The 11753-nt window shown below is 39.7% G+C and overlaps 1 protein-coding gene across 9 annotated transcripts in view; it reads right to left on the bottom strand.

Annotated features, from left to right (window-relative positions):
- Positions 1–3083: 3083 nt before the first annotated feature.
- Positions 3084–11753, bottom strand: part of rhobtb2.L (Rho related BTB domain containing 2 L homeolog) — a 44645-nt gene continuing 35975 nt past the window's right edge. For all 9 annotated transcript variants that reach the window (XM_018253536.2, XM_041587020.1, XM_041587022.1 and 6 more), the window contains 4 exons: positions 9711–9861; positions 7486–7574; positions 5402–5507; positions 3084–4676 (listed from right to left, as the gene is read on the bottom strand). In XM_018253536.2, the coding sequence (XP_018109025.1) occupies positions 4471–4676; positions 5402–5507; positions 7486–7574; positions 9711–9861 (552 nt within the window). In that variant the 3' untranslated portion in view covers positions 3084–4470. The remainder of the gene's footprint in view (positions 4677–5401; positions 5508–7485; positions 7575–9710; positions 9862–11753) is intronic.

Below are 11753 nucleotides of genomic sequence, written 5' to 3'. Positions count from 1 at the left end.
ACACATTGCACAAAAGTAATTATAAATATTTTAAATGGGTTGTTCACCTTCAAATTAATTTTTAGTATGATGTAGAGCAGCGGTCCCCAACCTTTTTTGTCCCAGGGACCGGTGTAAAATAATTTTTTTTGCAAGGACCAGGTGGGTGGGGGGGGGGGGGTCAGGAGGGGTCAGGGGGGCCAGTGACAACTGCATGCAACTTGCAGGCTAGGCTCAGTGGCCCAGTTCAGGCCTGTCCGTGGTCCGGTTCTGGGTCGCGGCCCGGCAGTTAGGGGCCTCTGTTTCTGAGACAATTTGCAATTAGTTTTGATTTTTTATTATTTGTGGTTGTTGAGTTATTACGTTTTTTATTCGGCAGCTCTCCAGTTTGCTATTTCAGAACTGTGGTTGCTAGGGTCCTAATTACCCTATTGATTTGAATAAGAGACTGGAATATGAATAGAAAGACGAGTAATAAAAAGTAGAAATAACAATAAATGCGCAGCCTTACAGAGCATTTGTTTTTAGATGGGGTCAGTGTGTCCCATTAGAAAGATGGAAAGAGTCAGAAGAAGAAGGCAAATAAATTAAAAACTATAAAAAAATAAAAAATATAGGCCAATTGAAAGGTTGGTAGGAATTAGCCATTCCTTAACGTACTGAAAGTTAACTTAAAGGGCTACTTCATGGGAAAACATGTTTTTTTCAAAACGCATCAGTTAATAGTGCTGCTCTAGCAGAATTCTGCACTGAAATCCATTTTTCAAAAGAGCAAACAGATTTTGTTATATTTAATTTTGAAATCTGACATGGGCCTAGACATATTGTCAATTTCCCAGCTGCCTCCAGTCATGTGACTTGTGCTCTGATAAACTTCAATCACTCGTTACTGCTGTACTGCAAGTTGGAGTGTGATATCACCCCTCCCTTTCCCCCTCCCCCCAGCAGCCTAACAACAGAACAATGAGAAGGTAACGAGATAGCAATAGTAAAAGCCAAGTCCCACTGAGACTGATTCAGTTACATTAAGTAGGAGAAATACCAGCCTGCCAGAAAGTAATTCCATCCTAAAGTGCAGGCACAAGTCACATGACTGGGGCAGCTGGGAAACTGACAAAATGTCTAGTCCCATGTCAGATTTCAAAATTGAATATAAAAACATCTGTTTGCTCTTTTGAGAAATGGATTTCAGTGCAGATAGTGTACAAGTCACACAAATAGCGTACAAGTCGCATGTATGCAAATTTATAGGAATATGATCTCATACAAACCCGTGCACCTATCAGCTTTATCTATAATACTGAAGCTGTTCTCTTATTACAGATGTGGTTTCTCCTTGTGTATCCCTATAGAGATATGATGTCATTAGTAAAGTGAATACAGGCAATCCCATGCACTTATGTGTAGAAATGATGCAGACACAATTGTTTGCAATTTCGCCATTTTATTACAAAAAGAAAATGTTCATTTTTCTGTAAACATAAGGTTCAGTCAGACTAGCCCCAAAATATACAGTGGGGGTCATTTATAAAGTTTGCGCAACGCATATTTAATCGCAAATGGTTGTATTGCCCATGTTTTTTCACTAAAATATTGCACTGCTGTAACTTAAATTAGCAATTTGCGAAACTGTTTTGTGAATATTTTCTCCGCCACCAAAGCTGTGGCGTAATTCAAACGCAGAGTGTGCACATAATATTCACGATATATTTAAAAAGCTCTTATAGACATTCGCAGTGCGGAAAAAAATTTGCAATTCTGTTTACACACTCTTATTCGGCTTTATAAATGTAACCATGTGCAGGGCAAATATATTCACTGTGCGAATCTGCCCTGCGCGAAGTTTATAGATGAGCCCCAGTGACTTTTATATACACATCCTCTTCCCCCCTGTCCCCAAACCAGCACAGATTCAACAGGGAATATAGAATATTAGGCACACAGACAGACAGACAGACAGACAGGGCTTAGTGTGTACATATGTACAGTGTAAAATAATGTCCCGTGTATAAGACCAGTTGTCCTCACCTAAACAGACAGTAACGATACAGATCTGGCCTCATGGCAATAATACGACCAAACAAGCTTTTTACCAGCCACAGCAGGGGATCATAAAACACTAGGCAAATTTGCACCTGGGTAGTAAATCATAGCAACCAATCAGTGATTAGCTTTTCCCAGCCTGCTGCAGGTGGAACAAAAAAAACCATGCCATGTTGTGGGTTACTGCCGAGGTGCAAAGCTGCACCGTGTTTATAAATGACCCCCACCTCTTCTAACAACAACACTTGACCACCCTTCTTTTAACCAACCATTACTGAATACTGTGCCACCCTCCAAGGGTTTCCAAATGGCAGCCTCGGGGACAGTGGGGCTCATTTATAAAACACTGGGCAAAATCAGATGATTACTTTCACTGTTCGACCTGCAGCTGGCTGAATAGAAACTCATCACTGATTGGTTGCTATGGGTTACTGCCCCAGAGCAAATATACCCAGTATTTATAAATGAGCCCCAGTGTCTCTAAGGACTTTTAAGCGTTTTTAGCTGCACTCCCCTGCAGTGTCGGACTGGCCTGGCGGGACACTGGGAAAAAACCCGGTGGGCCCCCGTCAGGTCAGACCTCTTCTCCTGCCAAGCCCTGTCTATAAAAAATGCGTCAGCTCAGGCCCGCCGTCAGCGCATCCGCGTGGTGACGTACGTGCATGAGCGGCTCCATGCGTGCACGCAAGAGTTGCGTCAGAGTAGGGGTGAGCCTGCTCCCTGCATTCAGGTTTCAAACAGTCAGCTGCAGGGGAGCGCAGTAGCACTGAATTCTTTTCAATGGGGCTGTACTTACACAGACGCACAAAGGAAAAATGTAACATGCTGCGTCCCAACCTGCATTCTATGCTTACATGCGTCTGTGTGAGTACACATTAAAGTCCAAATAGGGGAATTGGGTAGAGGCTCTGGCCTAGCCACTCGCCAGTGAAATAGTCAAAAATAAATGGAAAGCCAATACCTTGTCTGCTACAAACGGGTGAATCCCAAACTTTATTCCATGGTGCTCACAACACTTCAATGTTCAAACGTTTCGGGACCGCATGGCCCTTCCTCAGTGATCTGTGTGAGTACAGCCCCATTGAAAAGAATTCAGTGCGTCTACTCCTGCGATCCCCTGCGGCTGAACGCTTGAAACCAGAACGCAGGGGATCGCAGCTAAAAACGCAAGTCTATAAGAGACCTTATGCACAAGTTTTCCAGGTCTGGCAGCTGGAAAGCAATGTATAAACTCTGATTATAAATCCTTCACATTTGCTAAAGGCAGCCATAATGGAAAATACATTCTCAACACAGTCCACTATGTTATGTGTTAGGGTAGGACTACACGGCGCGATCCGACGCACTGCGACAAAACACGACACGAGTGCAGCATCTGCATCCGACAGTCGTGTCGCATCGGATCAACACTGCGACTTCATCCGACATTTCTATCTCTTACCTATTTCTGTCGCATTCGATTTGTCACAGTTGGTCAGATCACGCCGAAAACGTCCATGTAGTCCTACCCTTAAACCTTAACCAGTTTGTAAGCTATTGCCAGTGTTCCAAGGAGGCTTCTACATCTACTACCTGTAGAGTGAGTTGGAGCTAAACCTTGTATCCTCTTACATAACAGATGCAACCAACCAGCTCTGCAGTCACCCTATAGCTAGATATACATGCACCAACGCCAGGCTTCTCTCTGATTATTCTGTTTGTTTGTGTGTCTAAGAGAAAAGAAAATAACCTGAAAAACACCAGTTCAAAAAGTTGATTGTCTTATATATATATATTGGTTGTTATACCAGAAGCGCTTCTATTGGTGTAGGTACACGGGCATAGGAATGACTGCTACAGCCTACATTCTTCCCTTGGCTATAATTCAGAGAATTAGGAAGGTGTATAAACTGCAGAACCCACTATCCTCCTCTCCTCCTGTATTTCACACAATTGAACTTCACATTTTAATGTGCAGATCAGACCGGCAGCAAATAAGATTTAGCACTTAGATCATGTATGCCAAGGATATATTGCCCAAACTGCCCGAATTCCAAATAGGTGTTTAAAGTTAAGAATTCTTTTTCCAGTCACTTTTACTTCACAAGACAGGCTGTAGCAAAACAGTGGAGCACAATTTGTGCGTATTTGTATTGGTGCATTGGAGTTGGAGCTGCCATGTTGTTGGGCTCAGCAGAGGTATTGAACCATCTAATGGCGCCTCCAGAGTTCTTCATTGAAGCCCCGCCTGGTGATGCTCTTGTCTTTGTGAAGGGGAAGTATCACTTTTACATTTAGGGAAAATTAATTTCAGCTTGAAAAATATGAATCATTAACAGAATCTGTACAAAATGGCAAAAGCCTATAAAGTGACAGTTTAGCCCACATACCAAGGCCGACCCCTGTTCTATGCACATGCACACACTGCTTTCAGGGGGAAGAAGACACATGGAGGCTTGAGAGAAGGACTCAGCCAACAGCAGACGAGGAGGGAGTCGGGGTTGCAGAGGAGCCTGCACTGGAGTTGTTCCAGAACAACCAGCGCCTCTTTGGCTGTCTCTTCTGGTGCAGGGCTGTCTCTTTCTCACGCTCCCTCTGTGCTCTCTGAAAGTGGTCTTCTTCTTTAAGGTACCAAACAGGGGGCCAGCGTTGGGTCTCAAGCACCTGCTGATTTTCTGTAGATTGGGCAAGATTAGAGGGATTCTGTCATGATTTTTATGGTGTTGTTTAAGTTCAAGTTTGACCTTGGTTACATAGAATACAATTGGTGGCTTAATCAATTTGTATATATCGACATATATGGGTTGAGAAACTAGGGATGCACAGAATTCAGGATTCGGTTCAGGATTCGGGCAAATTCTTGTGCCTAGCCGAATCATATCCGAATCCTAATTTTCATATGTAAATTAGGGGTGGGAAGGGAAATCACATTTTATCACAAAACAAGGAAGTTGCTTCCACACTGCTTCCTGTTACAGTTAGAGCTGCAGTATTTCTGGTCAGGTGATCTCTGAGGCAGCACACAGACTATCACGAAATGGTGGCTTAAGGCAAGAGATGTAAAAGGTCAATATTTACTTAAATATATAGACCAGTTTGGTAAGATTCTTTAATATGCCACTTAGTATGATATAAACTATCTGTTGCTTAAGTGTTCATTTTGGGGGTATAATTTTAAGGGGGTAGACCCCTTGTAAGTTGCAGTGGAAAGGCACAGGGGACTCTAATATTTTATCAGTCTACTGCCATTGATTTAATGAAAATAAATCTGTGACTGGTTGGTGTGAGTTGCTCTCTGATATACAAGGGAAACGCTGGATATCTGGGGAGCTGGTGCTATTGTGATATTTAGGTGCGGAGTAGAGATACATAGAGAAGCAATAGGGTGAGTATTACTGACCTGCAGACACAGCTTTGATGTCACGTGGGAATTTCCTACAGACACGGTTATAGTTGGTTGAGATGTGGTGCATACACCATGCCGCCAACTGATCTGCTCCATGAAACTGCAATGAAATAATGAGTCCGTTACAGTTCCTGTCGTTGATCAGTCCACTGGCTACAGCTATAATTTGATGCCTGGGGTCACTACTGGGGCCCTCTGATCAATATGTTGATATCTACAGCCTAATATGGCTGAAACATGCCTGATCACTACAGTGTAATGTGTTGTATCTACCGCACTCCGGCAATTCACTGGTGGTGGTGGTGCTGGTTCTATGTTGATCTAGCTCAGGGATCCCCAACCTTTTGAACCTGTGAGCAACATTCAGAAGTAAAAGGAGTTGGGGAGCAACACAAGCATGAAACATGTTTCTGGGGTGCCAAATAAGGGCTGTGATTGGCCATTTTTAGCCTCTATGTGAATTGTCAACCTACATTGAGGCTCTGTGTGGCAGTGCACCTGTTTTTTTTACAACCAAAACTTGCCTCCAAGCCTGGAATTCAAAAATAGGCTCCTGCTTTGAGGCCACTAGGAGCAACATCCAAGGGGTTGGAGAGCAACATGTTACTCACAAGCTACTGGTTGGGGATCACTGATCTAGCTAGATCCCTTAGCGACAGCAATCTTTGTACACAAATCTGCACTCACTCAATTCGCTGCAGTTGGGGATAATCCCCTTATTTTATTATAATATCACCAACATTATTAATGTTTTAGGAGGGTTTCACCCTCCCTTCATCAGGATCAATAATAGGTGAATTAATACCACAGGTGCAAATTCACAGCGAATTTCCGCGTTTCACCACAATTCTGACGCCAGCAACAATTAAAGACGCCCATTGACTTTACTGCACGTCGAATTGTCGCTGGTGTCGTAATTGTTGCAGGCGTCATAATTGTCTCGTCAGGATGAAGGGAGGGTGAAACTCCCCCGAAACGTTGATACTGTTGGTGATATTATAATAAAAAAAGGGGATCATCCCCAACTGCTGAGAATTGAGTAAGTGTGGATCTGTGTACAAAAATTGCTGCTGATCACTACAGTGACCTACTGAGATGTCTGAGGAATCTAAAACTGACCACCCCTTGTGGAGTGGGGGACATACTCCCAAATGACACACAAATCCTGCACAGTTTTAATATGCAGTACTTGGTGGTATTATTAAAATATGACTAAAATATTACTAAATATTACTTATAATATATGATATTAGTACAAGAGACAATAATATCACTTATATTATATGATACTACTAAAAAAGACAATAATATAACTTATATTATATGATATTACTAAAAGAGACAATTATATGACTTCTATTATGATATTACTAAAAGAGACAATAATATTACTTCTATTATATAATATTACTAAAAGAGACAATAATATTACTTCTATTATGATATTACTAAAAGAGACAATAATTTTACTTATATTATATATTACTAAAAGAGAATAATATTACTTATATTATATGATATTACTAAAAGAGACTATAATCTTACTTCTATTATGATATTACTAAAAGAGACTACTTATATTATATGATATTACTAAAAGAGACAATAATATTACTTATGATATTACTAAAAGAGACAATAATGTTACTTATATTGTGATATTACTATAAGAGACAATAATATTACTTATATTATATGATATTACTAAAAGAGACTATAATCTTACTTCTATTATGATATTACTAAAAGAGACAATAATATTACTCATATTATATGATATTACTAAAAGAGACAACAATATTACTAAAAGAGACAATGTCCAAAGAAGAGACTAAGCTAAAAAAGGAGGTTCCTTCAAGGTAGAAAAAAGGATTTATTGATACAGCGAGAGCTGTGGAAGTTGTGGAATTCCATCCTTAAAGTGGTTGTCAAGGTAGAGACATTAGATTGTTTCAAGAAAGGGCTGGATGCCTTGTTTAGCGGATAAGAAAATACAGATCATGCTTCACATTGGTTTTTTGGCTCCTTCAGTCTGGATCAGCTAGAAATTATTTACTATTTACTTTATTCTGAATTACCTGAGCAGCCTCCAGTAACATAAGAGCTTCTCCATCAATGTCCTTGTTATTCAGAGATGCATCCAACATGACTGACACCGTGTGTTGTTCTGAAATAGAATACAAAAATCAATGGCTGGACAATGAATCACAATTGCACCCACAAGGGTATAGGTATAGGACCTGTTATCCAGAATGTTCAGGACCTGGTGTATTCCGGATAATGTATCTTTCTATAATATGGATCTTCAGACTTTAAAGGAAAACTATACCCCCAAAATGAATACTTAAGCAACAGATAGTTTATATCAAATTGAATGACATATTAAAGAATCTTACCAAACTGGAATATATATTTACATAAATATTGCCCTTTTACATCTCTTGCCTTGAACCACCATTTCGTCACTCTATCTGTGCTGCCTCAGAGATCACCTGACCAGAAATACTACAACACTAACTGTAACAGGAAGAAGTGAGGAAGCAAAAGGCAGAACTCTGTCTGTTAATTGGCTCATGTGACCTTACATGTGGTTTGTATGTGTGCACAGTGAATCTTACGATCTCAGGGGGCGGCCCTTATTTTTTAAAATGGCAATTTTCTATTTATGATTACCCAATGGCACATACTACTAAAAACGTATATTATTATGATAATGGTTCATTTACATGAAGCAGGGTTTTACACATGAGCTGTTTTACTCAGTATCTTTTAATAGAGACCTACATTGTTTGGGGGGTATAGTTTTCCTTTAAGGAGCAGATTTATCAAGGGTCGAAGTGAAAATTCGAAGTAAAAAAATTTGAGCTATTCTTGTGTACTTTGACTATTAAATTCGACTATTCGGATATAAAATTTATCTTGTTCTGTCTCTTTAAACGTCAACGTTGACCATTCACCGTCTAAAACCTGCCAAATTGCTGTTTTAGCCTATGGGGACCTCCTAGAACCTATTTGGAGTCATTTGGTGGACTTTGAAAAATCTAAGTGTTCTGGGGCAAATACTATTTTTGAATTCGAATTTCGAATGCGCTAAAACTTTGTTTCGCACTATTCGAATACAGCCTATTCACCCAAAGTTTTAAATAAATTTTGATTGGTCTTTTTTTTATTCGAATTTTGAAGTTATGGGAGTTAAAAAAATAAACTCCCATTACTTCGATATTCAACCCTTGAAAAATGTGCCCCTAAGTCTACTGGAAAATCATATAAACATTAAATAAACCCAATAGGCGGTTTTACTTCCAATCAGGATTAATTATATCTTAGTTTGAATTAAATACATATCATAAGCCTGATTGGTTGTAATTTCTGGCACATGCACATTTGCTAAATTGAGGTAATAGAAGCCATTTTACTTGTGGGCAAAATTCACCTGATTGGAGCACTATTTATATGGAATCCACTGTGTGACTCTATCACTGCTGAATAGCGGTAGGAATTTTCTGCCTCTAGAAAGTCAAGAGGCATTATATTTATTTTTATAACCCTGAAGAAGTCACCTTGAGTGACGAAACGCGTTGATATTGGGACTTGAATCTTTGGAAAGCACATTGATGGAACCTTCCAATTGTGTTGTTATACGCTATTGAGGCCTGCAAATATTGTAAGTGCATTTTATCTCCACTTAATAAATGGTTTATGAAGATTTTACACGAGTAGAGTGCACTCTTCTTATTATCTATAAGTACAAGTTACTGTTTTATTATTACGGAGAAAAAGGAAAACAATTTAAAAAATTTGAATTATTTGGATAAAATGGAGTCTATGGGAGACAGCCTTTCTGTAATTCGGATAAAGGATCCCATACCTATACTATACTAGCTATACAAGCAGGACTATGTATATATCATTTTTTCTCAGTGAATGGATGAGTAGCTGGTGCAGAAGGACTGTAGGCTGCACAAAGCCACTATCAATTACTCAGATGCAGTCAGGTGGCTGCCGCACATAGTAAATCCCAAAATATAGCATAAATCCCTTTATTCAGCACAAATTCACTAAATAAGGCTTCTGTTTGACATAATTAACGAGTGCAGAAAGTGAAATTGTAATTTCATTTTGCAGTTTGCCTTGTTTTTCAGAGGAACTGTGGGAGAAGAAGAAGGCATGACCCACTCTCCTCATTATTCTGTATAATGAATAATGAACTCCACCTCATCTGTAAACCCGAGGCGCCAACGTTAAAGAAGAAAGGAGCACTCTCCTCATGAAAGACAGAAGCACATGTATCTTACAGCCTTACCTGTCAGTGCTACAAGATGGGGTAAGCAAAGCCTGTTTGCAAGAATGATGAGGTCCAATGGATCGAGGTCAGGCCCTGTACTAAACTGGCCGGTATACAGATACTCCAGTACAGCTCGCATGCTGCTTCGAGAGGTATATGGAATCACCACCTGTTTAATAGGGAAAGAACATTTAGAGGAAAGTAGGGAAAGTCCCATTTTTATAGGGAAAGTCCCATTTTTAGTATGGTATAGAAGAGCCAATTCTAAGCAGATTTCAATTGGTCTTTATTATTGATTTATTGCTATAGTTATTCTGACTTCCCAGCTTTCAAATGGGGGTCACTGACCCCATCTGAAACCAAATGTTCTGTAAGGCTTCACTTTTAGGGTTATTGCTTCTTTTTATTATTTCTTTTTTCTATTCAGGCCCTCTCCTATTCATATTCCATTCGCTTATTCAAATCAATGCATGGTTGCTAGGGTAACCTGGGCCCTAGCAACCAGATTGCTGAAATTACAAACTGGAGAGGTTCTAAACAAAAATGTAAATAACTCAAACCCCACAAATAATAATTGCAAATTGTCTCAGAATATCCATCTCTCCGTCATACTAAAAGCAAACTCAAAGGTGAAAACCCCTTTAAGGCTTCTCCATCGTGTTGGTCTATGTATTATTTAGGGTTATTGAATACCCCTACAAGGAGAGGTGTGTAATAATGCTGAATGAAGCGAGTCAAACCTTTTCAGTTCAAACACACCTTGAGTATTCTTAGATTAGTATCTTATAAAATGAGTAATATATCAGTCATTCAATTATAGTTCCAAGAATATCCAAGAATATCTAGAACGGCCAATACATATTCACCCACCCAAATATTGGCTTTCAGGAGGGCAAATGGTCATTCTTTCTCTCCAATTTTCACCCTAAATTGGCTTCAAGATGAGCCCCCACCAATACTGAAGCAAGCCCAGGGCCTGGTATCTTCATCCCTCTGACCAATCTAATTCTCAGCCCTCAAGATACTGATTTCTTACACATCACAGCAGCCAATCACTATGAAGTAGCCCACAAAGTCCTGATATAAGCAACAATAATTGCCTATATTTTCAAGGAATGTACCAAATCCAGGATTTGGTCAAATCCAAGCCTTATTCAACAGAATTTAGACAAATTCAAGAGCCGAATCCATACCCAACAAAACATGAAATATTTCCATCCGTTATTCAACTATGTTCACCCACAGTGAGGGTCGGATTTTGTTTGGTTATTTGGCCAGATCAAATGTATAGGATTCGGGCCAAACCCAGAATCCAAGGGTTTGGAATATCCCTTTATTTCTTAAAAAAGTTGGATAATAATTTGCTACATCTTATTTTATTTTTTTTAAAGTTTTTTTTTTAAATTTTGAATTTAAACATTTACAAAATCAACAAAAAACAGAGAAAAAGGAAGAGAGAGTAGAGAGGGGAGGTAGAGGTACAAGTTACAAGGAAAAAATGGCGGCTTGATCCCCAGCTGTATATAATGCAAATAGTAGCTCACCCGGTGCAGAATAGGACCCAGGTGTACAAACCCTGGGTCTATCGTATTCGGGTGTGGCTTTAACCAGTATATAGCATACGATAAATATTCACAGCAATCTCATGAAGTAGAAAACTCACCGATGATATTGGGTGGCCCGGGTGCAGCACCCCGAACCCGTACCTGGGGGAGTAATTCAACAAATGGCGAAGAAGCACGCACTCCAAGAGCCAACCGGTGTCGTTAAAAGCCTTTATTCAGAAGCAGCTAAAACAAACGATCCTTACGCGTTTTGTATTCGAGGATACATTACTTATGAGTAAGTATCCTCGGATACGAAATGCGTTTCTGAATAAATGCTTTAAACGACTCTTGGAGTGCGTACTTCTTCGCCATTTTTAGAGGTACAAGTTGCCATACTCATTATGTGAGTTTAGATAAACTTAAACAGTTTGAACATTTAGCCAGGTACCCCAATTTTTTTCTGGGCAGCCTCTAGCCAGATAGGTCAGTTTCTGGTTTGAGAGAGAGTCATCAG

The sequence above is a fragment of the Xenopus laevis genome, chromosome 3L (assembly GCF_017654675.1).
Source record: "Xenopus laevis strain J_2021 chromosome 3L, Xenopus_laevis_v10.1, whole genome shotgun sequence".
Lineage (NCBI taxonomy): Eukaryota > Metazoa > Chordata > Amphibia > Anura > Pipidae > Xenopus > Xenopus laevis.
The sequence above is the reverse complement of the archived record's forward strand: the minus strand, read 5'-3'. Positions and strand labels throughout refer to the sequence as shown.